Consider the following 26,421-nt stretch of genomic DNA (forward strand, 5'->3'; position numbering starts at 1 on the left):
TCTTCCTTCCTTCCTTCCTTCCTTCCTTCCTTCCTTTCTTTCTTTCTTTCTTTCTTTCTTTCTTTCTTTCTTTCTTTCTTTCTTTCTTTCTTTCTTCCTCACCCTCTCTTCTCAGTGATGAAAATGAAAACATGTAACAGCTCTGAGTTCATGCCAATTCATTTTTTAAAATCTTTTATTTACTGATGTGTGGGTCAGGATGACAACTGTCAAAGAGTCACTTCTCTCCCTCTACCATGTGGGATGCAGGAATTGAACTCAGATCCCCAGGCTTAGCCGCAAGCTCCTTTACCTGCTGAGCCATCTCACTGACTCCCTGATTGATTTTTTTTTTTTGAAAAAACAAATAAAGTAATATGGTGCAGAAGCTTGAGTATTTGAGGGTTGGCTGGTTAGTTTGTTGACCAGTTCTCACGCCACAGCCCAAGCTGCGGTCGAGCTTTCTAATGCCTCCTACTTCAGCACTATACACATGTAATTCCACGCCAGGATCTATGTTTTTAAATTTTTATTCACACTTTACATTTCCACAAAAGTAATTAGATGACATTAATTAAAAGCCTTAAAAGTGTTTATTCCCTCGACCCAGAAATTTACAATTTATAAGTCTGTACCAAACAATTATTTAGTACTTTGACTTATATGACTCTCAAAATTCCCAGTTCTGATCACAGTTACACAAACCTGAAGGCTGGAGGGGGCAGGGGGAGTGGGGCAGAGGGGAGGGAGAACAAGAAAAGGAAGCATGATTGGTCCTAGGTTTAGTGAAGGAGAGCGTTTATTGCAGACACGTGGGAGGGAGAGCATAGCCAGAGGCAGGGACATGTGGGTCAGTCGCGTGGGTGGACATGACCCTGAACCATGTGGGGAGAGAAGGGAGAGGGAGCCAGGTGCAGCAGCCAGGAGACCCAAAAGTACCAAGAGAGCAGAGAGCCACCATGCTGGGATTGTAGAGGAAAAGCAGCCTAGACCACTGAGCTGGAGACCCTTAGGGTAGGGGACCCTCTAACAGGTGGGGACTGAGGGATGCAAGGAGAACCTAGTGGCCATGTCTGCTTTGATGTATTAAATAGACACCTCAGCCTTTTGTCCCAGGTTTGAAACCTAACATCTGAAATTTACCTTCCATTCGTAGAATTGGATTGGAACACATACTTTGGCATATGCTGTCACTGAATGGCATTCAGCTCTCAAAATTGCCATGAAAACTGCTGTAATGCTCAGAAAGTGACTAACAAAAGCATTTATGTGTGCTTCTGTATCCACATAGGATCTCAATATAGCTATATGTGATATATCTATAAATGCCCACATGGAAGGGACAGGAAGCCTAGGGTCTTGTACACATTCCCAAATTGACAATTAGTACCAAAGAACACAGATTTTTTTTTTTTTTTTTTTTTTTTTTTTGGTGCCCAGAGCCTGTTCATTGGCTGACTGGGGGACATCTGATCTGGTATGACTGACACCCACATCTCTGCACTTTTGCAGCTTTCCGAACAGAGAGAGTCTGCAGTCCTTTCAGGAACAGAAAACAGACTGTCAAAGGCTTAGCCAACCCGGGACACAAAATACATATGAGATGAGGCTCCACTCCAGCAGTTATGTTTTCTCTGGAATGACTTTTCTATATAAATATGCACCACATGTTTGCATGTAAATCAATTAACAAATATTTTGTGTGTTTACCTCTTATACTACTATCCAGTAACAATTATTGTTGTTTACAATTAAGAAGTCCTATCCAACTATAAAACTTGTATTTTTGTGAGTAATCATGAAGTGATGGTTAAAATGCATTTCTGTGTAAACTGGTTCCTTGGAACAGTCCAGACTTTACAACCAGAACAGTCTAGGCATGCTGTTCATTTAAGCTGCTGGGACTTCCAGAAAGTTCCAGAATTAGCTTGTTGCCTGGTATCTTAGTTCATACTATGACTCTTAGAAAGATTAGGATGAGCACCAAAACTTCCAGGAACTTGTCATGATGCCCAATTAAAAAGCTCACTTTCAACATTCACTCCATAAATCATGCTAACCAGGGCTCTCGGTGTTTAGAATTCAAAAGAATGTTGATCCCCAGAAAGTCAAGCTCCCCACTCCTCCTTGTATGCCTGCCTACCTTGGGCATCCCCTACATAGCATCCCTCACAATTATTCTCTGTGTCTTTCTTTTTCTTCTTTTTCTTTTTCCAGACAGTCACACACAGTAGCTTAGGCTGTGTACTTCAGCCCTCCTGAGAGCTGGGATTACAGGCCTGCCCACACTCGGGCATGTATGGGTCTGCTCATAGCCTGTCTCCTCTGAGAGACAAGGACAGGGTTGGTAATGCTGTTTCTACTTTTAGTCCCTACGTCATAGTCATAACTATTTTTGAGGAACAGTAATGAGCATTTGTCGTTTCTCTCTCAGGACCCTTCAGACTTCTTTAGTTCTATAATATACCATAAACAGTTATAGACCACAGTGACCTCACTGTCCTGTCGAAGTAGAACTAATTTCTCATGCTAATTTTATTTTGGTTGCCATCATCCAATCAGCATCTATCTCCCTCTTCCTTGTCTCTCCTCACCACAGCTGTTGCACACTTTACATGCTAGCTGGGATGGATGAGTGAAGGTGAGGTCCAGCTTCCAATACCAGGTTTATTTCAATTGGCTCTATCGACTCCAGCTCCACCCCCATCCCACAAATGGCAGAACTGCGTCTTTGTTCAATCAATCAATCAAATCAATACCTCCCAGGTTAAGTCTCAACTGCTGAGGGTCAGGGTTTGGTACCCCACCTCACCTGCTCCATAATGGATACATACCATATTTTCCTTGTCAATCCTCTACCAATGGATGGGTGGGCCTGCTCTGCATTTTGGCATGCACAGTGCACGTGCTGCAATGAACTTGGGAGTGTGGGTACCTCTTTGACATCACAGTATTTGTTTAATTCCTACCAATGCAGGTATATCTTTGATAGAATAATATTGATTTTGCGTACCACCTTGTCTGTGGCACTAGCACAATGCAGAGTATCAGATGCTGACAATGCCCTATAACACCTTGGACCCTTTGGAGTTGACCTAAGACATGACAGCATTCTACTTCATACAGTCATTGATATCTAGGGTGGTACCATAAGAACACAGGCAAATCAATGCCTCCCAGGCTAAGTATCAACTGCTGAGGGTCAGGGTTTGGTACCCCACCTCACCTGCTTCCCCATCCTCTATGTTTTCTCAATGACCACAGCAAGACTGAGCCCCTCATTAATGGGATCCTCATGGGCTCCCCATCCTTGTAATCTTACATCTCTACTGATCTTACCTTTGCTTGATGAGTGACACACCAAATACCCGACCTGTACCGTCATTTCTTGTCTCCAGCCCCCCGTCTTGAGCCAAGCTGCGCCATTTGGCTGACTGTAGGCCTGAGACAGGGATTTATTGAAAGGGAGGATGGGGCTGGCTAGATGGCTCAGCGGCTAAGAGCACTGACTGCTCTTCTGAAGATCCTGAGTTCAAATCCCAGCAACCACATGGTGGTTCACAAGCATCCACAATGAGATCTGGTGCCCTTTTCTAGTGTGTCTGAAAACAGCTATAGCGTACTCACATATAGTGAATAAATCAAGAGAGAGAGAATGATTGAATCCACTCTCAACATGACTGATCTGGGAGCAATGTGTTGTAAAGTCCTTTCTGGCATATAACATGACATTATTGGTATAAACTAGTCTACAAGAGGGATCAGTGAAGGGAATTTCAAGGGTGAACTTGTTTTCCTTGGCTCAGAAAACAATGCAGTGCTGTTTACAAGTTACACACACAGCTGAACAAAGTCTCTGTCAGCCCAGGCCTTCACCCTATGGCCAAATTCTTCGAGTAATGGAAGTTTTCCTTTCACCCAGGAAGAGAGCTATATTCAAAAGGACTTATACCAGCGGCTCTCAATCCCTTTGGGATCACATATCAGATATCCTGCATATCCGATATTCATATTACAAAATTGCAGTTATGAAGTAACAATGAAATAATTTTGTAGTTGTGGGGGTTACCATAACATGAGGAACTGTATTAAAGGATCATAGCATTAGGAAAGCTGAGAACCACTGGTTAATACAGACTGAGAGAGTTGTATTTATGTGTTTAGGAATATGTGTGGTGTGTGTGTGTGTGCAACAACCATTAATGAAATCAGAAGCCATGAAAATTGAAAAAGCATAAGGGGTGGGATATATGGGAGGGTTGGTGGTTTGAATATGCCTGGCCCAGGAAGTGGCACTATTTGGAGGTGTGGCCTTGTTGGAGTAGGTGTGTCCCTGTGGGTATGGCCTTTAAAACCCTAATCCTAGCTGCTTGGAAGCCAGTCTTCTCCTAGCAGCCTTCAGATGGAGATGTAAAACTCTTAGCTCTTACTATGCTATGCCTGCCTGAACCCTGCCATGCTCCTGCCTTGATGATAATGGGCTGAACCTCTGAACCTGTAAGCCAGCCCCAATTAAATGTTGTCCTTATAAGAGTTGCCTTGGTCATGGTGGTGATGGCCCACACCTTTAATCCCAGCACTTGGGAGGCAGAGGCAGGCAGATTTCTGAGTTCAAGACCAGTCTGGTCTACAAAGTGAGTTCCAGGACAGCCAGGGCTACACAGAGAAACCCTGTTTCGAAAAACCAAAAAAAAAAAAAAAAAAAAAAAAAAGAGTTGCCTTGGTTTTGGTGTCTGTTCACAGCAGTAAAACCCTGAGACAGAGGGAAGAGGAAAGAGGGGGGAAAATGATGAAATTATTAATTTTCAAAAAAATTTTCAAAAAGAGTTCAGCCTTTATAGTGCTCCTTCAGACCCCCTATTTCTTTTCTTTTCTTTTTTTTTGGGGGGGAGGCTTGGGGGGGTTGAGACAGGGTTTCTCTGTATAGCCCTGGATATCCTGGAACTCACTTTGTAGGCCAGGTTGGCCTCACACTCAGAAATCCACCTGCCTCTGCCTCCCGAGTGCTGGGATTAAAGGCATGCTCCACTACGCCCGGCCAGACCCCCTATTTCTGACCAAAAAAAAAAAAAGGTTACGACTAAAAACTAAAATTGAGGTATAAGCACACAGCCCATGTTTGATTCACCCTTCAGAAGCCTCACAGATGTTCTGGATGGTCCCTTTCAACATCTCTGAACAGCTGGAGGGATTGCCTGGGCTAGGATCAGTTCTTCATGGCCTAATGTAAACAATTACCAGGAGACACTGATTAATTTCTCAAGAATTGAAAATAATTAAGATAAAAATTATCCTTTACCCACATACACCCCCATTTGTACAGCCATTGAAAGGGAGGTGGAAGAAGTCAGCCATGGCATTGAACCCAGAATCCCCAGTACTGCCTTGCTGACTGCAACAGTTGAGAGTCATTCTGAGAAGATCTTCCTGCTGCCTGCACTAAAAATGTCTCAGGCCCTGTAAAACTGAGAGAGGTTCTGCCCCCAAAATTAACCCCTTCCACCTCCAGTTCATGAATTGAGGAACAATCTGCTTGCAGTCCTATGGTGTTCAATGGCAGGATTATATCCCTAAAGACTATTTAAGGGTCTGGAGGCAAAAGAAAGGTCTCTGATACTATATTCCATATTCCTAACAGCACAATCTACTCCAGTGTCTGCCAACCAAGGGATGAGTAAAGAAAATATGGCGTAACTCCATTGTCACAAAATGCCTGAGGCTGAAATGTTAGAAGAAAGGAGGTCTGTTTAGCTCAGTTTTAGGAAGCTCAAGATCAGACAGCCTAGTTGGGGGGCGGGGGCTTCTGAAAGGCTTCTCAGCTGTGTTGGAACAGGGTGGAGGAGACAGAACCACCCGCATGCCAGAGAGGGATCCAGAGAAACAAGAAGCCTGGAGCCCAAAGGGCCACGACCACTGTTTTCATTGGACAGGAAGGATGCGCTGACCTCATGTAAACTCACCAGAAAGCCCTCTCAGGCTTTTTAGAGACAAAGGTAAAGGTTGTGTGGTAGGAAGACATAATTATTCTTCTTGAATCACAGGAGAATCTGCAGGAGAGGGCAGCATGTGGAGATCAGTTACCGCCAACAGCTACCTGTTGTGTGATTGAACTGCCGGGAGCTGACCCAGGTCTAAAGTACCCCTTCACTTAGCTGGAAAATGAAGATGGTGAAGATGGTTAAAATAACCCTTTGCCAGGCAATAAAAGAAAAAGTATGCACTCCATATCAGACACTATTGTTTCTCTTTTTATTAAAACCTCCTAAAACAAAACAATACAAAACCCAAAGTTTGGATGACTAAAACTTTTGTAACATTAAGCTTATTGGTAACACCTGCAGGCGCCCCATAGGGTCCAAACCAGATCAGCATCATACAGCCACGAAATGTGGGAAAGTGCCAAACCTCTCAGCAGTACATACGATTTTCAGAGCACCTGCTGGCATGAGTGCGAGCATGTGTGTGTGTGTGTGTGTGTGTGTGTGTGTGTGTGTGTGTGTGTGTACGCATGTGTGTGTGTTCAGAGAGTAGCCATGATGCTTTTTTAGAAGCAGAAACAGGAACATGTCACTCTTTGGATTAAAACTTCGTAACAGCTGGGACTGGAGAGATGGCTCAACAATTGAGAGCACATGTTGCTCTTACAAAGGACTAGGTTTGATTCTCACCCACATAGTAGCAGGAAACGATCCTAACGGTAATTCCACAGGATCCATCACCCTCTTCTGACTCCACAGGCACCATGCATGCATGCTCATGAAGGCAAAACATTCATACACATAAAACGAAGTAAACCATATTTAAAAAATAATAAAAACCTTCCCTACAGCTTCCCTTTGTGCTTAGAGTCAAACCTAAACTTTGTGCACGTGCTCAGCCCTTCCCTCGATAACTGACTTCTGGCCATTTTCCACTTTTTTTTTTCTATAGATAGCCCAGACTGGCTTCAAATTCATGATCGACCTGCCTCAGCCTCCAAGTGCTGGAAGTATAGACTGTGGTGGCTTAAATGAGACTTGCCCCCTTAGTTTCAGTCATTGAACATTTGGTCCTAAGTTAATATTTGGAAGGTGTGGCCTTGCTGAGAGAAAGTATATCACTAGAGACAGGCAGATTTCAGAGACTTGGTCTATCCCCAATTTTGCTCATGCTCTCTCTCTCTCTCTCCCTCCCTCCCTCCCTCGCTCCCTCCTTCCCCCACCCCCCGGCCCTGTATGTGTGTGTTTCCTGCTTACCATTGAAGATATGTGTTCTCAACCTACTGCTCCAACCATCATTCCCACATATTGCCATGCCTCCCAACCAAAATGGGCCCTTCTCCTTCTGGAAACCCAAATAGTCTTATGGAAGTTGCTTCTGGCCATGATTTTATCACAGCAAAAGAAAGTAAGCAATACACAGGCTGATGCCACCACACCTGGTCAATTGTGTCCTTTTGACCTCCAAGCAAACCAAATCTTTTCCTGCCTCTGGGATTTTTCAGTTCTTCTGAGCTCTTGAGAAGAATACTGTTTCTACCTTTCTTGACCAGGACAACTAAGGCAGATCCCTCACCATCTGCTCGATTTTCTCAAATGAGCAGTGAGTTCATGACATCTCTAGATTTGCTTATATTCTTTATCATCCACAGTAGTCAGTCTCCATTCATCAACCATCCTTTGTGTGTTGGGCTGCAGTTTGATGCCTGTGACAACGACCTGGGGCTGAGCTGTACTAACCAACAGCCTGAGTGTGCAGTGAACACAAGGCCAGACCAAACATCTCTTCTTTGTCAAGGGACTTTTTTCATCCTGAGCCATTCCTGAGGCTCTTCTCTGTAAGAGATGATTTGTGTAAAATCATCAGAGGATCAGTGCTCCCGCCAGCAACTGACAAGTTCGAATGCACTGACTTGAGCTGGTGTTCAGTAGCCATACCTGGAGTGGTGTGCTTTCAAGGCAGACTTGTAACAATACCACTTAGAAATCTCTCAGTGTGCTTGACAGGCTCCATAAGTAACCATTAGCCCATCAGGGAGCTAGTTATTACCAACCACAGAGGACTGCCTCTGTCTGAGGGAAAAACATGGTCCTGAACATCCATCAGATGTCCATGTGTTTGCTAAAGTAACCAGGAGGGATGAGAAGATGCTACCTGAAGAGTGGCTCAGAGATCCCAGAGCTCATGTCTTGATCTTGCAAAGCAAGAACTGAGACCATTAGATGTAGGCAGAGAATAGAGTGGGGGATGTGACTCTAGAACTAGAAACTTCAGTCTCTCGATTTTGTGTCCTGAGAACCTGCGGTCACATTGCAATGCAGTCACAATGCCTGAGATTAACACTCAGAACCGTGGGGCTGTGTAACCGGCTCTGTATAAACAGAAACACAAAGGGTGGGAACCAAGCAGTTGAGAGTGTGACTGAGAGGACCCCCAAGCTGGGTCCTGAGCCTGAGAGAGACCAGAAAAGAGCATCATGGGGGGGAGACTCTCAGAGAAGGAACGAAGTGGCCGGTCGCTGCTGCTTCTAGGGTTTCTTGATCCTTGCTCAGTGGCATTCTGCCCTCACAGTGGGCTCCTTAACGCACCAAAAGCTCCTAGTGAGTCTCAGCAAGGGTCTGAGTCTTCTGTAAGCGTCATTCCCTAGAGCTGCCCTCTGGGACTCTCTGGTTGGTACAGTTCTACACTTTGACATTTCCCTCTCAGATGCTTCACCGGCTACCCTTCTAGTCTATCCTTCCATTTGCCTCTGTTAGATGCTCATGCTAAAGGCTGAAGAGCAGGCGCTACATCAGCCCAAGCAAACCTCTGCTGTCTGGTGGGAACAGTGGCCTCTGGAGGCTCTCATCACTTGGGGTGCCCAAGTGACCCCTACACATACTGAGCTTGGGACTGCCGTAGAGGCAAATGCCTAAACAACATTTGTTATTCTTCATCTTCCTTTCTTTCTTCCTTCCTTTTTATTCTTCCTTTCTTTTCCTTTATTTGCTTGTTTTGATCATTTCTACAGTGCATTCTGTTGACCATTCTTCAGTGCACAGCTTACTGGTGTTGCATACGTTGACATTGTTGGGCAGTCCTTACCACCATTCATCTCTGTGTTGTCTCCAGGAATCTGACTGCTCTAACCATCTCAAGGAAGTGAAATTATAAAGTAATTTTTGTTTTTATTTGTTTGTTTTTGAAACAGGGTCTCACTCTGTAGCCCTGACTGTCCTGGAACTCACTGTGTAGACCAGGCTGACCTCAAACTAATAGAGATCCACCTGCCTCTGCCTCCTGAGTGTTGGAATTAAAGGCATTTGCCATCAAGCCCAGCTCAGTATGATTATTTTTGTGATCTGCTTCTTTTGCTTTCCAAAGTGTGCTCGGATTCCCTGTGCTACAGTGTGTTTCTGGATTAGTGTCTTCTGGAAGTGAGAGGCATTCCTTTGGATGCTGCAGTTGCTTGGGTGTGGCTTGAGTATGTCTCCCAGAGGTTGCTATGTTGCAAGTTGGTACCTGCTATGACAATGCTGAGCTGGAAAACCCATAGAATGAAAACTGGGAGGAATAATTAGGTCCTTGGGGGCAGGGCCATGTTCAGAGGGAACTAATGTATTCTCAGGGAATCCCAGTTAGTTCCCAGGAAAGTGCATTATTATAAAAAGAACCTCTTGGGCGAGCCTCACTGATGCCCCACACCCATGCACACACTGGGCATTAGACTCAGTAACTAGACTCAGTGGGTCATTAAAGGGAAGACATGGAATGTGGGGACTGGGGTCATGGAATAGTTGAAAGAGAGAAATGGGCTGGATATAATCTTATTTCATCATATAGGTGTACAAAATAATCAAGAATAAAACATGAGAAGAGTTCAGCTGTCCCCGAGTTTCTCTCTCTCTCTCTCTCTCTCTCTCTCTCTCTCTCTCTCTCTCTCTCTCCCTTCCACAAACCGCCATTTTCCCCACTGTTGCAGGCAACTGCTGAGAATGTGGTTGCTCTTCAAAAAAAAAAAAAGTTTTGCTAAATATATGTACTAACTCAAACCTTTTAAGGACAGCAAGCAGCAAACTCTTTGATACAGTTATGTTACATACAATGTAGCTCTTCTCACCACGAGTCTAATGGTTCTTAGTCATGCTTTAACCTAATCCTGCCGTGTCCTCAACCCAAGGAAACCTCAACGCCAACTTACCTTGAATGTTGTCTTTGATGTGATTAATACCAAAAATCCTTTGAACTTTCAGCACTCATTTATTTGTGTTCACACGAACAGAATGGGGTATTAGGGTAATCTGGCTTCAGAAAGATTTAAGAGAGATGTAAGATGTTGTGAAGTAAGCATCAAATCGTGTTGACCAAGTGTCTCTGAGGATGGGAAAGAAGCCACACTGGACAGTGTGGTTCCTGTTAGAAGTCTTAAAGAAACACCTCAAAACAAAACAAGACAACAACAATACATGAAAGAAAATGAAAAGAAGAAACCAGGTCATAGTCAGAGATGGGTGTGGTATATTATGACAGCACAAATAGTGCCATGTGGGTGTATGTATGTATGTATGTATGTATGTATGTATGTATAAAGTGGGAGGCTGGAAGATGACTCAGCTGTTACTAGTACATTCTGGTCTTCCAGAGAACCTAAGTCTGATTCCCAGTACCTGTGTCAGGCAGATCACGACTGCCTATAACTCCAGCTCCAGGACGTCCACTGCCCTCTTCTGGCCTCCATGGGCCCTGCACTCATGTGCACACACCCACACGCAGGCACACACAGGTAAGCGTAATTTAAAATAAAATAATACAACTTTTTTAATGTCTGACTTGTGCATGGTGCTGCATGCCTGTCTTTCTAGGGCTTGAGTGTCATTTCAGCTACACAGCCAGGTAGAAGCCACTGTCACTGCACGAGACCCTGCCTCTGAGCAAATGGAAACTAGAAATCAACAATAATGACAACAGACTATCACTTGAGGACAAGTTCAGATCCACCAACCAGAGAAATCCTAGCTGCCTGGAAGTCTGACCCTGGTCATTCTGACAATCACTTGGGGACATTTCCGTGAATCTTTCCTTTGTGTTTTAAGTGGTTCAATAAGAAGACAGATCCTGACATCCTACTCTTTTCAGAAGATGCTGCGAAATCATTTTTTCTCAAGTATCTACTGTTACAAAAGATACAGAATTTCTGGATGTGAGAGGCACTCACCTGTTGTCCCAGGCAACAGCAGCCATGCCTAACAGCAGCAGCTACCCTGTCAAAATCTCTCTAAAAGTCAAACGATTTGACTAGATATTCATCCTACCAAATTACTCATATCCAGATGAAGAAAACAATCCAAACTGGTTACACAAACCAGTCATTAAAATATTGTTTATAATAGCAAAAATAGAAAACAGGGAGTAACTAGAATTTCTGATAACACAAAAAAGGGATAAAAACGTTTAGGAAGGAAGCCAAATGTATATCCTGGAAGCCATAAAAATTGTTTTCTAGGAACACTACTTGACAAATTATGATACAATGCTAGATAAATAAAGCAAAATCCAAACTCATGTCTTTTCGTTTTATAACCCACATATATAAATGCATGTGTTACTGTATATTAAAACAAATTCTAAGGCCTTTAGTGTTTGCCATGATTGCATCTAGTTACATTCTAATAACTTTTATTTTCTCTGTGATTTTTTTTCTGTAATCTCCAAGTTTCGTGTAAACAGATGTTAATTATTTTAATCTTGAAGGAAATACATTCTAGAAATACCTCCATTTTAGTGAATGCACAAAGATCTCTGGGTTCTCAGAGCATCTTACTCTCCTCATGAAGGAGAGCGGTTAGTGAATCATAGCTGTGTGGCTGTCTTTCACTGGGTGAGAACGGTAGTACATCAAAGGAAACGTCCTTGGGTTTAATTTTAATCTTCGGCTTCATAATCCCAAGATAAGCTCCAGAACTGTCAGACACATGGCTCAGTCCTCATACGCAGGCCTAGTTTTTGGCAATATTTTGAAATGTTATTTCACCAATGTTGGGACTGCAAAAGACGATCAAAGACGATGGAAAATTGAGTTTTACAGACTCTTCAGGTCAAAAATTTACTTTTTCAGAGTCTTGCTTCTACTTCTAAGTAATGCAATCCAGTCCATTCACAGGATTCCAGATGCAAGAAAAGACGAAAATGGCCTGCAGAAAAACTGCAACCATTTAAGCATCCGCAATGTGACCCTCAAGTAGCAACATAGCCCTGGGAGAGAGGAAAGAAGCAGAGAAGAACAAATAGGAGGGACCCTTCACATATGGGAGAGTTGCTGGAGAGCAGACCACCAGCCTAGGATACATTGTCCCTTAGAAGTTATGACTGAATCTTTCCTACTGCATCCCCCAAAAGTTCAGTGTTCATAATATGGATACCCTAGAAAATAAAGCATAACTCTGTAAAGATGCAGCTACTGTAGAGGACCTCCGAGGAATGTCCGAGTCATATCAACACTGGATGGGGCTTGGCCCCTTGAGAAGAAAACGATGCACCAGCTTAACAAGAGAAATGGAGCTGGCTATTGTCCTCACTACCTCCAGTCAGGGGCAGAGTGACATAGCCCTGCCCACCAGGATGCCTGAGGGATCACGTAAGTAACTGTCCAGAGAATGGGCCTCTTTTGAAACCCACAATTTCCAGGGTACAAACAACCTTGGGACCAAATGAGGAGGGAGCTGCCTGGCCGGTGACTCAGGTCCCAGAAGATGACTTTCTCTTTTGAGGAAATGGCCCCGAACTTCTGTCAAATTTATCATCCCTGGTCCAGGAAGCCACAGAAATAAAAATCAAGTACACAGGTTAAGTTTTGGATGACAGCTGTGTCTGCAAAAGGAACTGCTCAGCAGGCTGATGAGCAAGAACCAAGAGTTCCTGAATTATAAAGCGAATTTCTGATATCTTAATGGTGCAATAACAAACCTCTATTTTTGTTGTTGTTGTTGTTCTTCTTCTTCTTCTTCTTCTTCTCTTCCTCTTCTTCCTCTTCCTCCTCCTCCTCCTCCTCCTTCTCCCTCTTTTTGAGATGAAGTCTTTCTATGTAGTTCTGACTATCCTGGAAGTCGGAATGTAGACCATGCTGATCCTGAACTCATAGATCCACCTGCCTCTGTTTACCATGTGCTGGTCATAAATGCATATGCCAAGATGCCTGGCACTCTTTGTAATTTTTTATGTTTATACAAAGTAGGCAATAAAACAGACTTCAGAGGTCTCTTGGCTTAGCCCCCAAAAGCTGCTTAACTTCCTTTTTTGCCTATCTTTTTAAAATGTGTATGTGTGTGTGTGTGTGTGTGTGTGTGTGTGTGTGTGTGTGTACATGAGAGCTGAGAAGCCAAAAGAGCCAAAAGAGGACATTCGAGCCCCTAGAGCTGGAATTGCAAGCAGTCATGAAACACGTAGGCTCCTCGTTGTGAAGGATGAGAATCTAACGCAGGTAAGTTTCAGAAGCAGTGCACCATGCCCTTAACTGCCCGACCATCTCTCCAGCCCCAGTTTTTACAGTCTACTATATTGTGCTTTATTTTTTGAAACAGGGTCTCACTATGTAACCCCATCTGTTCTGGAACTTACTATGAAGATCAGGCTAGCCTCAAGCTCAAATTCCCAGAGACTCATCTGCCCCTGCTTCCCGAGTACTGGGATCAAATGCATGTACCACCATACCCAGTATAGATAAGAGTAGTTCAGCGTAACATTAGACTTGTGGTAATCCTCCTGTCTCAGCCTTCAGAATCTTGGGAGTATAATAGTGTGTTACAACATTTGACTATTGAAGCTCATGATTTACTTCACCTGGCTGCGATTTCAAGCCTGTGGTTAGAGAGCATCAGTGGTCAGAACTGGCAGTCAGAGTTGCCAAGGGTATTAGGCACCTGATGCCATATGTATATGAGTCATTCTATGAAGAACACAGGCTAAAGGCTTGGTCTTTGGCTTGTTTTGCTTGGACTGTCGTGTAAAATTTTAAGAGATGGAGCGTGGGAAGGAAGGCAGTCAAATCAATGGGAATCGAAAGTTGATGAAGGTTTTGGTTGCTGGTCTGTCTCACACGTTATAGATAGGAAGAAAGCAGGATCCTTTCTGTCAAGCACTGTCACTGCAATTGGTCATTTATTAGGCTTCAAAACTGTGAGCCTAGCCGGGCGGTGGTGGCGCACGCCTTTATTCCCAGTATTTGGGAGGCAGAGGCAGGTGGATTTCTGAGTTTGAGGCCAGCCTGGTCTACAGAGTGAGTTCCAGGACAGCCAGGGCTACACAGAGAAACCCTGTCTTGAAAAACCAAAACCAAAACAAAACAAATACAAAACAAAACAAAACAAAAAACACCAAACAAACAAACTGTGAGCCTAAATCAGTCTTTCCTCTCTATATGTTGATTGTCTCAAGTGTTTCCCTAGCAATAGAAAGCTGACCAATGGGGGCGTCACATCAGATCAAAATCCAGAGCAGACTCTAATTCTAGAGAAAACATGAAAACCTTTAGAACTCAATAAGAAAAGAAGGGGCTGGGGTGGGGTCTGAGAGACAGGAAGATGTGGATGAATATGGCTTCAGCCAAGACCATAAAGTGCATCATGAAGGTTTCCTCTGGTCAGACCAAAAGCAGCAAGAAGCCCAGTGCTGCAGACAATACATCCAAAGATGGCTGCTCTGATGATGCACTCACTGTGGCATCCCCAAAAAGATGCTGAAAGATGAGCTGTCCATCCTCATATGCTACAACCTCCTGTGTCTCAGGCAGCTCCTCTCCTAGGGCAAGGTAGTGTCGGGCATATGCTCGAGTATGGGCATCTTTTGCATGTTCACCTCCATGACCTGGCTCACAGGTCTTTGGGAATGAGTGTTCCAACATCTCTAATTAGGCTGAGATCTTCAAAGCCGGGAACATAGACCATGTGGTGATCATTATCAAGGGCAAGGTGGAGAATGTAGACATCTCCATGTTCAGTGCTGCACACCTGTGACAAGTAGTTCACACCCAATGCCTTGTCTTCCCAGACATGGTGACCCTGCATATAATGGCCATAGAGGACCAGCAGTACAAAGACTACAAAAGTCACCCATAAGAGATCATATATGGCTTTGACATTCCCAGTCTCTGGTAGACATGATGGACCTGAAGCAGCTGGTCACAAGTTCCAACCTCATAAAGAAAATGGGCATCTATACCATCAGTGTGGAAGGTTCAACCTTGATCTCCTACTTCTACCTACCAAGAAGCAAGATGACAACATGCCCACACTCTTATCCTACTTAGACACTGGGTTCACCTGCTTTTGAAAGCAGACCAACATTCCCACCAGTCCCAAGTCCTCACACATGCCCTAGAATCAGTGTACATGAAATAGTACCTGGTGGTGAAGACAGCAAGGAGACCTTTGATACCTGATCAATGTGTGACCCAACACCAAGAATGATCATGACCTGAAGCTCCCCGTGCACTTGGACTTTGGAGTTCTTCTTTTCCACTGACTGCCGGATGTGCTGAGGTGGCACCCAGATGGCCCTGCGTACCCTGGAGCTATGGTGTTCTTCATAGTTTTGGGGTTTGCCATCTCCTGGACCTCCCACAGAAGGGGGCTCAGAGACTTGGGTTTTAGGGATTGGGGGTACATAGTGACTGTGTTCTGTTACTTATGTTTTTATATGGTTGTATTTGTGTCAATAAATCCTCAGCTGAGGCAGCTTGGCTTCCTGGGGGCATAGTCAGCTAGAGTTCCCTGAAAAAAATAAAAAGCAATGTTCATCTGGGCATGTTTCTACAGTCCCAAGTAAGCTGGTGTCAGTGTCTCCTGACTTCTGATGGTCCCACCTGATGTTCAGCAAGCTAAGCACCTAAGAGCTCCTGAGATCTGACATGACAGTTGCCGGCCGGCTGGAAAATCAAGCATTCATCAGCAAGTCAGAGGCCTGCCGGGCCAGCTCCAATTCCTGCTCTCAACTTCTGCATTACTGCAGCAGTATGCTCCTCCAGTTTCCTGTCACAGCTCTGCTCTCCACCCAAGCGTTTGAGTCATGAACCCAACCCGTTTGTCCTCCTGGGGACTTTTTACCCCTAAATCTTTCAGTTTACTCTCTGTGGTTCCCATAACTATTGGCTTCCCTCCATTTCCCACTCATTTCCATATCCTGGTCACCACACCCGTCCTCCGAGTCCTTGAAAGTCCCTAAGGGATTCTCTGCCTCGGCTCCTAATTTATCAATCTAGTCTCTAGAGCCGCCGGCCAGCACCATCTTTCTAAAGTGCTAATCTGATTGCAACACGAGCTTCCCCCAAGTCCCACAGCCTTCCAAGTCCTTGCTTTTATTTCACAGCCAAATAAAATAACCAGATGAAAACCACAGGAAGGCCACACTTATCTTCCACGTTGAGGCTCGTATCTCCTGGGGGTCTTGCTGTGTATCACCTCTCTCCCGCACGGTTCCCCAAGTAGCCCCCTTCTTTCCCAAAGGCAGAGCTAAAGTCTCTGCTATTACACTATAAAGGGTCACAAAACTATCGCAGCACAGCCAGTGGGGTGCACATTGGAAGGAAACTAAAGCATAACCCAGTAAACACACTGAATCTGAGGCTTCCATAGGTAGAATGGTGTCCCTCCCCAAAGACGTATTAAAGTACTATGCCCCAGCACCTGTGCTGGTGATCTTGTTTGGACACACTAAGCTTTTGCACATGTAACTAGATTGAGATGAAATCATTCCCTAAGACCCTTCCTTCCTCATCTAGGATCAACCTTCCACTTTCGCCTACAACACACTATCATGACGTGCTCACACTGGTATCCTATTTAAACATCCAGTTCCCAACCTGATCTAGTATGATGGGCATCTTGATTACTTGTGAGACATCTCTTCCTATACAGCACAGGCTGGCTTTGAGCTCACTATGTAGCCCAGGCTGGGCTCACACTTGTGATCCTCCTGCCACAGCCTCCTTAGTTCTGAGGTTACAGGCTAGTACCCCTGGCCTCTGCCTCCCTATCCTGAATAGCTGAGGCTGTAAGTGTGTCTGAGATGAAACAGAAGATGAGCTGAGGGGTATTCACATGGAAACACGCAGTCCAACTAGTGTCGTAAAGATCCCTAATCTATTGTGTACAGAATTGATCTGAGGGCAGAGGGGACTTGTGTGGGTGGCCAGGGGCATGGCTCTCTCCCACAAGAGCTTAGCACACAAAACAGGATAGTTTCAGAGGAGACAGACTAGGGTGAACGGGTTTGGGAGCTTGTACGGAAGTCACCCTGATGGGACTTAGTGAGGACTGTAAACGATGCCTGGAACAGAAGCAGAGACTTTGGAGCTCAGCGTGCTGGGCTGCAGTGGACCTGCAGGCTTTTCCCCTTAACCCTCCCCTTTCCTCTTCTGGGAGAGCCCCACGCTGTATCTCTGTTGAGTGCCCTGTAGTTGGCGCTATCTGGCTAGAGAGATGTCTAGGCAGCTGGTAGGCAGACTGGTGTCTCCAGAGAAGATTGCCATGTGGGTCAGCAAACGGAATTGAAAGGCCTGCTGTGGATGCACACACTATACCATCCATTCCGCTGGAGTCGACATGGAAGAGAAGAGTGGACTGAGAGTGACTCGGCCTGGTTTGTCCTTCCAGATGAGTTTCCCCGGCTCATTGCCTTTGCACATCAGACATCAGGTCCTTTGGCCTCTGGAACTTGTGTCAGTGTCCCTCCAGGGGCTTCCAGGCTTTTAGCTGTGGACCAGCAGAGGCAGCATTGGCCACACCCTTACCCCACAACCCTGTTTCTGAAGTTTGTGTCTTTGTAGACTGAGCCACACGACCCATTCCTCTTTCCAACGACCTGTTGGAAAATGTCTCAGCTCCTGCAGTCATCTGATCCAGTCTAAGAACTATATTTATTTAATATTGTTACCCAGAAAACATGACCAATACTTGGCTAAACCCCATTCGAGTCCTAGTCACAAGGCACCTCTGTGACATCATTTATGGGTCCTTCTACTTCACCACAGAAAGTAAATTCCTTGAGGCAGGATGCACATCCCTGGTGTAGCAGGCTCTGGCAAATCTATTCAATGAATGAACCAACGGGACTCTGATCTACTCTTGCTCCAGTCAATGGGGAAACCATCTCCCACGTATGATCTTCCCAGCATCCCTCTTGCCCGGGACCTCCTTTTTTAAGGTTATCTAGAAACTTCTTGCAGTTTCTTGCTTCAAGGGAGGCTGCAGCTCTCTCTTCTCTTAGAGACTACATCACAAGAGAATCAGGGAAGTCCCAGATGCTCTGATGTCAGGATCTTTTGGATCTTTTGGATGAATTATGGATGGCTTCTATACAGCAAAGGAAGAAGCTGGCAGTCGTGGAGGTGAGGAAAGGAAATATTTTAAAGGGAAAAAAGCAGGTTTCAGGGAACAGACTCAATTCCTTGCCAGTCACCTTTCTCAAAAAATCCCTAACTCACGGAGGCCCTACACAGCCACTTTTAGATCACAAAATATAGACTATTGGATAGGAATGAGAGCATCCCATATCCTCAGCTGGGGGTTAGCAATGAATCTGTAGACAAGACTACAGTTGACTTTGTGCTGTTATGTATGTTACCATGTTTTGCACATAAGGATAATAAGTGAGAGTTAAAGACATGCCAGGGCTGGGAACTGCAGGTAGGACTATGTTCATTTCCCTGGAAGATGACTTGGGGACCAGGGCTGCTGCTGAATAGCCAGTAAGTAACCAAGATGTGCTCAGTTGCAAGGGATAGGATATAATAATGATCAGTTACAGATTATCCACAAAACACTGGATGCACTCCTGGAAGCCTGACTCTGCTAGGTAAGGAAAAACAAAATCTCTTTGGAGAACCCTGGAGTGCATAGCTCTGCTTCGGTGCAGTTCCAGACGCACATCATACAGATGGCCTCAGCAACCATAAGCTCTGAGCACTATTCGAAGGCTGCCAGTCAATAGTGAAGGAGCTCTCTATAAGGGAGGCTCAGAGTTATAATGGGTGACTTTATGGTCCACTGCCCTCTCCCTTTTTGATAAAAATCACGTAACAGAGGAAAATGTGCTTTAGAAATTCCAACTTTCTATTTTCAGCATGATATAATGTCCATGTTCAAGCCCTGGGTTTCTTAAACTTTTGTCAAAGTAACCTTGTAATTTGACTGTGAACAGTCCCCAATGGGTTCATCATGTTTGAATATTTGGTCTCCAGCTGACAGCTCTCTCTTAGAAGGTTGAGGAATCTTTGTGAGCCTCTCTGGAGGAAATGGGTCACCAGAGGAGGGCTTTGGGTTAATAATCCAACCCAGTGCCTGTCTGCTTCTGACAGCAGGCACAGTGTAAGAGCTGTGTCTGTGCTCCTGACCCCACAGTCCCTCTATTGGGGGGTGGGAGACTGCATCCCTCCCTAAACCGTGGTTCAAACAAACCCTTACTCGCTCAAGTCGGTTTTCATCAGATATTTAATGGAAGCCATGAGAAAAGTTAATACACACATGGAAATCGTGTTCAAATATTAAAAAAAAAAATTCAGGAGGTCTGAGTAGAGGCCAAAAAATGAACACTTGTGACACATTTCCCAGTGGTGCTGATATCATCAGGAAACTTCACTTTGAGAACCACCAGAATCATGAAGATGCACTTTCAACACAGACTGAGAAAATATCTGAAATATTTGGGGTTAAAAGTACACATCAAATTGTGGCTGTTTATCAGATTTAGGGGAATCTATGTCTGCACGGTAGAATACGCTGGGAGCGAAACACGGATCTAAACAAGACTCTCACTTACGTTCCATAGCCAAAAGATAACTGTATCGAACCCATACCACTCTCCCACCGTAGTTGTTTTAAGGACGACCAGTCATGGGCACCATGGGATCATCTTCTTGGGGCTTCATGTTGGTGCTGAAAGGGTTTTGTTTTCTGAAGCATTTTGGATGTCGGGCTTTTAGATTAGAGATATAGCATCAGACTACCTGTTTAGAGTCTCATAGGGATTATACATGTTATTATACATGTAAAACAGTCTGGGGTCTGCTTGAACTTTAGGATTAAGGCCAGGTTATCTATTGCCCAAGGTCAAACCCTTCGGCTCTAACCTGCACTGTCAGGTTAATTAGTAGATGGACTGCCCACCCACCTTGCTGTGTCTCCATAGAAACTGATGGGCTGGGACGTTAGAATCACAATGTTGACACACAGGTCACCTCATGGCATATTGCTAGTGACCTGCTCTCCACAAACATGAATGCTGGCTAACCAACTTGCCTCATCTTTTCTCCTACCCTTCCCAAAACAGCTTTCTAATCTCCATCTCTGTGCCTCTACTCTCTCTCTGTGAGAGTCTGTGTTTTCCAGCATGGGAAAGCTGATGATTGGGGGAAGGGTGATCCTGTTTAATGCATGCCTAGGATCAACCCCAAATAACACTTGGTAGCAGGTGATGCTTTCAATAATCTGTTCTTCAAGTGAGACCCTGAATTTCATCAAGTGTCCATTTTGCCAATAGTGAGCCCAACCAAGACTAATGGGGCTTCTGCCACAGTCTATGCAGAAATTAATGTTATTTTTCATATGCTTTATTACACCCTCGGGGAGCAGACATTTGCTTGGTAGTGTCTGTCCATGCTGACTTCAAATCTATAGTTTTACTTCAGCACTCTCTATCTCTAGGGCCCATGTGGTAGAAGGAGAGAACTTCTCCAAGTTGGATTCCGAGCTGTACACACACACAAACACACACACAACCAAGCAAACATAACAGGGTTTATTAAGGCTTTTCTTTTATAACTACACTTGAGTATCACATCTGGGGAAGCTGTAACTTTGAAGGCCGTCAATTCTATGTCTTGATCAAAGACAGAAGGAGAAACTAAGCAATTCTAATGTTGCCAAGGGGTCATTTCTGGGTTTATTATTTAGGTTTTGTGAAGGAAGAAAAACTGGTTTCACTGTGACTTTTATTCTTGGAGAAGCAAGGATGACTGGCCATGTTCTGGGAACTGCAGTTCTTCCCTACCCTAAAGCCATGTTGACAGTCTCCTCTCTCAATTCTTGGGTCAAAGTCCATTAGCTCCTAAGTTGGAGCCCCTGAATCTGTTATTTGCAGACAGTACTAATAACATCTGTGTGAACTGCCTACAGTTTTGGGGTTCTTTTTTTCTGAGAACAATCCACCTACAGGAAATCACCTTGCCAGACAGTTCTGGTTTGATTAGTCATTTTGCTTAAACAGCAATTGCGTGTAAGATGGATCCTTGCTGAGCCAGCACAGCGCCTGGGATACACATTTGTGTTTGCATGCTACTGACAGAAGGCTCTCCTCACACGAAGGCTACCCTGAAGCAATGTTGGTGCAACATGCAAACTTCTGGATCTGGGAAAATAAAACAGGTTTTTGTTTTAAAAACGTAAGTACAATAAGAATCGGTTGGGTTTTTTTGTTTTAAATGTAAATCCTATAATCATGCAGATGCTATGCTGTGTCAGGAAGAAATCTATGGTGGTTTTGGAAAAACTGGAGATCTGCATCGTCTTGTCCAGTCTGCCTTTTCCTCACAGATAAAGGTCCCACTTTACCATGAGCACACGCAGCAGGTATGCAAAGGAAACAGCGCTATTTCACCGCCCATGCCACATGCCCTCCCCACACTGTCACAGTATCTGTGGCTGCCCACTCCTATCCACCTTGGCTCTGAAAGCCCTTGCACACAGTGGCCGCAGTAGCTGGTAGGATCCTGAGTATTTGGGTAATACGTGGTGGGTGGTAGAAGCTCTCTCCAGAGCACAGGGCTCCTACACTCTGGCTTTCCCAGACATTTACCAGAAAAATCTATCCACAATACTTATGGATCAATTGGCTTCTGTTACTTCACTTTTAAAAAATATGAACAATCAGTTCTGGCAAGATGGCTCAGTGGGTAAGGGTGCTTGCTACCAATTCTGATGACTTGCGTTCAACCCTGAGACTACATGATAGGAATCAGATATTGCAGGCACACACACACACACACAGCACACACATGTGCACACACACACCCTAAACAGAGTTATTTTAATGTAATAACAAATTAGGCTGAAAAATCAGCAGAGCCTGTAATTCCAGCACTCAGGAGACTGACACAGGAACGCTGTTAGTTTGAAGCCAGCCTAGGCTACAGTGTAAGACTGTCTCAAAAACACAAACAACAAAGAAGTTCCCCCTCCCCAAAAAAAATCTACCTGCCTTTGACAGTGTGTAAACATGCCCACACCTGACAAGTTATTGAAAAATATCAATAGATATTTCAAAATATAAAAATATCAATATTAAATTTTCCAATCGATGTACACAGCAAAATAGGAACATACTCACATGTTGGTAAAATATATTTTATTTGTTCATACAAAGAAAAAGTATGAATTACCAGAATTTCATTTTCCTAGAAACATCTTTCTCTGTGTAAAATTAATTTGTGTTATACATAGGACAAAATACTTGATTTAATTCTTTTTTTTGTACATATTGGCTATTCTAACATCCACGTTATAGAAGACATACTGCGAGAATTTGCACAGCACTTTTGATTACTGGGCTGAATGAAACTCAAGTCATAAATTAATGTTATAAAAATGAAATAAAAAACTAACCACACCTTCAAAATTCATTAACCATTTATATGGAAAACTGAAAAGAGAACTGACCCCCGGCGCCCACATCAACACCTCTGATTCTCACTGACTTGTTGGAGCCTCCATTTCCCGTTCTTAGGAGAGCAGTCAGGCATGATCTACACCTGGGTTTCTCCCAAAGACTGAAGTGCATCTGTCACTGGGAAGGACTCCCAAAGAGCCCACCCCCCATCTCTCCACCACTCAATGAAGACTTTATTCCATAGTCACTCTGCCTGAAGTTACCTTTGTAAATGCTAGAGTAAACGAACACAGACCTACATGCAAACATCCCCAGAGAGAAGGCTTTCCATGGATAGGAATTTAAAAAACAAACAAACACGGGGGGTGGGGGTGTACTTTTTTGTTTTCAAACAAGGAAAGAAATGAAACTTTTCAGAAATAAAGTACACCAGGAATATGCCATAGCTTTTCTATAAACTGGGGGAAAAAATACCAAACACGTAGCAGGACAAACTGCCAGGACATGAACTGGTGTCTGTCTCCTAGCAGGACAAACTGCCAGGACAGGAACTGGTGTCTGTCTCCTAGCAGCCTAGCAGCTCAGAAGTGACACTCAGTGGGCTTGCAGATGGCCAGTGCAGGAAGAGACAGACCTAAGGCTTAATTCTCCATGTTCCCTAACTCCTCCGAGAAGAGGCCCTGTGTTTAACGACTATCACATGATGATGGAGCGGCATCTTGGGCAGATGCAGCATCCGATCATCCAGGGACTACAAGCAGTGGGGCCTGACCAAAGAGGTGCACATGTTGTTTGATTTATTTGACTAACACTGAAAATCTCACCCTGCTCCATCACCACTAATTATCGACATCTGCTCAGATCCAAGGATTTGACCCAGAACAGACTCCTAACTCACTTCAGTGCTCATGACTAAATGACTTCCTTCTACCTCAGTATGTCTTGTTTTTGTTATATTCTCAAGCAAAATAATAATAATAATTAAAAAAATAAACAACTTAATTAAAAAAAAAATTAAAGGTGTCCAGCTTGGGAAGAGAGCAGGAGGGCTCACACATCTCTCCCCTCCCTCCCCCCACTTGGCTATGTACCATTCTCTGAACTCTTTTTGCTTTTTCTACTTCATGAGTCACATCAGACTCCGGGAGCAGCCAGCAAGCCTTGGTTGAAGGCCTTTGACAACTGCCTCTGGCTGTGAGCAAGATTCTGCTGTATGTGAGGGGAGTGACCCTTGTTCTGATGGCAAGCAGCCTTCTGCACAGTAGGAGCACAGGCGGGTGAGCACCTTGCGTGCAGGGGTCTCCACACAGCTGCCAGCCAGGGAATTCTGCTGGCAGTGTGGGGTTAGCTTCAATGTGCACCATACTAAGTATGGACAGAAGAAAATGAGCAAACGACTGTGAAATGGGCTGGGGAATGTGGCTCAGTGTTTGCCTAGTATGCAATAGGCCCAGGATTCTACCCCCAGCTCTGCAGAAGCAAAAAGAAAAGAGGGAAGAAATAGGTGTAACATCTAAAGGATGAATATAGCCCAGGGACCATTTTGTGGCCCAGAATGAGCTAATTCAAGCTGGGCTATAACTTGTAGAAAACCACAAACTTGGTTATCAAAATATCCTTAGAGACACCTCTCTCACTAGTTTCTAAAGACAGTATATCTTCTCTTTCCATGTAACTTTGCTTATCCCGTCAAGTTAGCCCAAAAAGTATCAAAAAAAAAAAAAAATCCTCTGCAAAGTTCACAATGCAGTCATTTCAACCATCTACTCATTCTTGATGAAAGTCTAACTCAGACACCAATCCTTTTGGGGGTAGAAGCCTTCTGGTTTAAGAAACTGAAGATTAACTGAATCATGATGTCATCTAAGTACAGTTATCCAACTGCCACTAACTAGCCAAAGGACCCTCCAGTGTCCTCCCAACACAGAGGCACAGGGAGTACCATCTACATATTAGCAGCAAAGCTGGGGACTTCTCTGCTAAAACTCCACTACCTCAGAGGACGCTGCACAAGAGTCAGACTCGAGTACTGCGAGCAGCCAGCTTTCCCAGCCTAGGCCCAATAGGTCCATCCTTCAAAGCCTGCTGTGGACACTGCCTACAGACCATGTCATAATCTCTGGGATGGGCTAAGAACCCAGAGGCTTTTGTCTGTAATGCTGGGCACCCTCTTCCTCTGCTGGGCTGCTTGCCAGATCTCTCTACTGAGGCCATGAGCTTCCTGCCCAACACTAGGTTGGTCTACACAGAGCAACACCTCTATAAATGCTGCATGTCAAGAGGTACATCTGGCCCCTGTGGGCCTCAACATCCAGCATCCTAGGTTTGTGCCGCTGCCTATGTATGGAATCCTGGGAGAGTCTTTGGTGTGTCATAGCATGACTGTCTGACTGAAGAAAGGAGTGTGGCACCCTCTTATGCAAAGGAGATGTCACTTTTTTTTTTTTAAAGCAGCACCCAAGCCTCTGACTCATGGGACCTGGGAAAGGGATCAAGTGTTTGCACACACTTCCAGCTGAATAATGGACAGAGGGTAGAAGAGGAGGAGAGTCAGGCTCATAAGGACATCCCTGTAAGGGAGGCGGGAGAAATGCACCTTGGTGCTACGTCACTGAGGGTAACGAACTGCTTAAGTGAACTTCCACCTTCCGACTACAGCACACTGAGGCAGCTCAGTGCTTCCGGGAGGGTATCCAGACAAGAAAATACCACACCCAGCTGAGGCAGCCAAGACCCAAGGAGATAGCAGGTGGAAGACCCAAGGTGACTGAAGGCTGAATACCCGTAACAAAAATTCTCAAGTTGTGCTTTTCTTCTTCTTCTTAAATACAGTGGGGAGAGGGGGAAGAGAACGTGGAAGCACCATCGATTGTGAGGGACAGAACAAAACATCGGAGTTAAACACTTTGGAATGTTAACAGACCGTGATTCGAACTCTCTGCAGATTGTGGCTAGGCAGCTTAGTGAATTAATTGCTCGTGAATTAAAAATAAATTATTATAAAATAGATTTCTGTACATTTTACATACATATACTCTCTCTCAATAGATAAGCTGTGAGGGGAGACTCAGTCCCAGCCGAAGTCGCGGCCGGTCATCTGGTAGAACTTGCGGTTGAAGGGCCGGTAAAAGTCACGCAGCTGCCGCAGCACCTCGCGCGCGATGGTGGGGTGCGCGCGGCCCTTAGTCTTGCCCAGGCAGTGCGGCTTGCCGCTGCCCTCCGCCTTCTTGAGGCACGGGAAGCCCTTGGTCTGGTTGAAGTAGAAGTGCTTGTCGGTGATGATGCGCTTGAGGCCCAGGAAATCCTGCACGCGGCGCAGCTCACCGGCCGGGTCGCTGACCAGCCGCTCCCCGCTCACGAAGAGCATCTGGCCGAGCGGGAAGTGGCGCAGCCAGGGCTCCAGGTGCTTGGCGTACAGGCCGATCTGGATGGCGCTCCAGGACGTGTCTATGAGGCCCGCGCTGCGGTTGCGGAACGTCAGGCTCTCGAAGCTGGGGATGTCCGGCCGCTTGGACAGCGTCTGCGTGTAGTCCGAGATGGCCCTGGTCACCGGGTCGCGCACCACCACGATGAGCTTTGTGTCCTTGGACATGGCCGAGATGCGCGCAGGTGCCTCCCGGGTCACAAAGTAGCTGGGCGTCTTCTCCATGGTGATCTGTCCCTCGAGGGTTCTGGGCATCAGGTCCCTGCCGAAGGCAAAGAAGCAATCTGGAGTTAGAAAGTGGCGCTTCTTTAGCTTCTGTGCTCAATATCACATATAACTCGGTTCCCTCTTATTAGTGAGGCCTTTTTTTTTTAACAAAAAAATGCAACAGGATTTTAGAGTTAGGG

At 44.9% G+C, this 26,421-nt stretch overlaps 1 protein-coding gene across 1 annotated transcript in view; it reads right to left on the minus strand.

The window, feature by feature from the left end:
• Positions 1–22,312: 22,312 nt before the first annotated feature.
• Hs3st3b1 (heparan sulfate-glucosamine 3-sulfotransferase 3B1) overlaps positions 22,313–26,421 on the minus strand; it is a 35,073-nt gene continuing 30,964 nt past the window's right edge. Inside the window, exon 2 of the mRNA XM_021177328.2 lies at positions 22,313–26,276. Within this exon, the coding sequence (XP_021032987.1) occupies positions 25,658–26,276 (619 nt within the window). The 3' untranslated portion in view covers positions 22,313–25,657. The remainder of the gene's footprint in view (positions 26,277–26,421) is intronic.

This window comes from Mus caroli, chromosome 11 (assembly GCF_900094665.2).
Source record: "Mus caroli chromosome 11, CAROLI_EIJ_v1.1, whole genome shotgun sequence".
Classification (NCBI taxonomy): domain Eukaryota; kingdom Metazoa; phylum Chordata; class Mammalia; order Rodentia; family Muridae; genus Mus; species Mus caroli.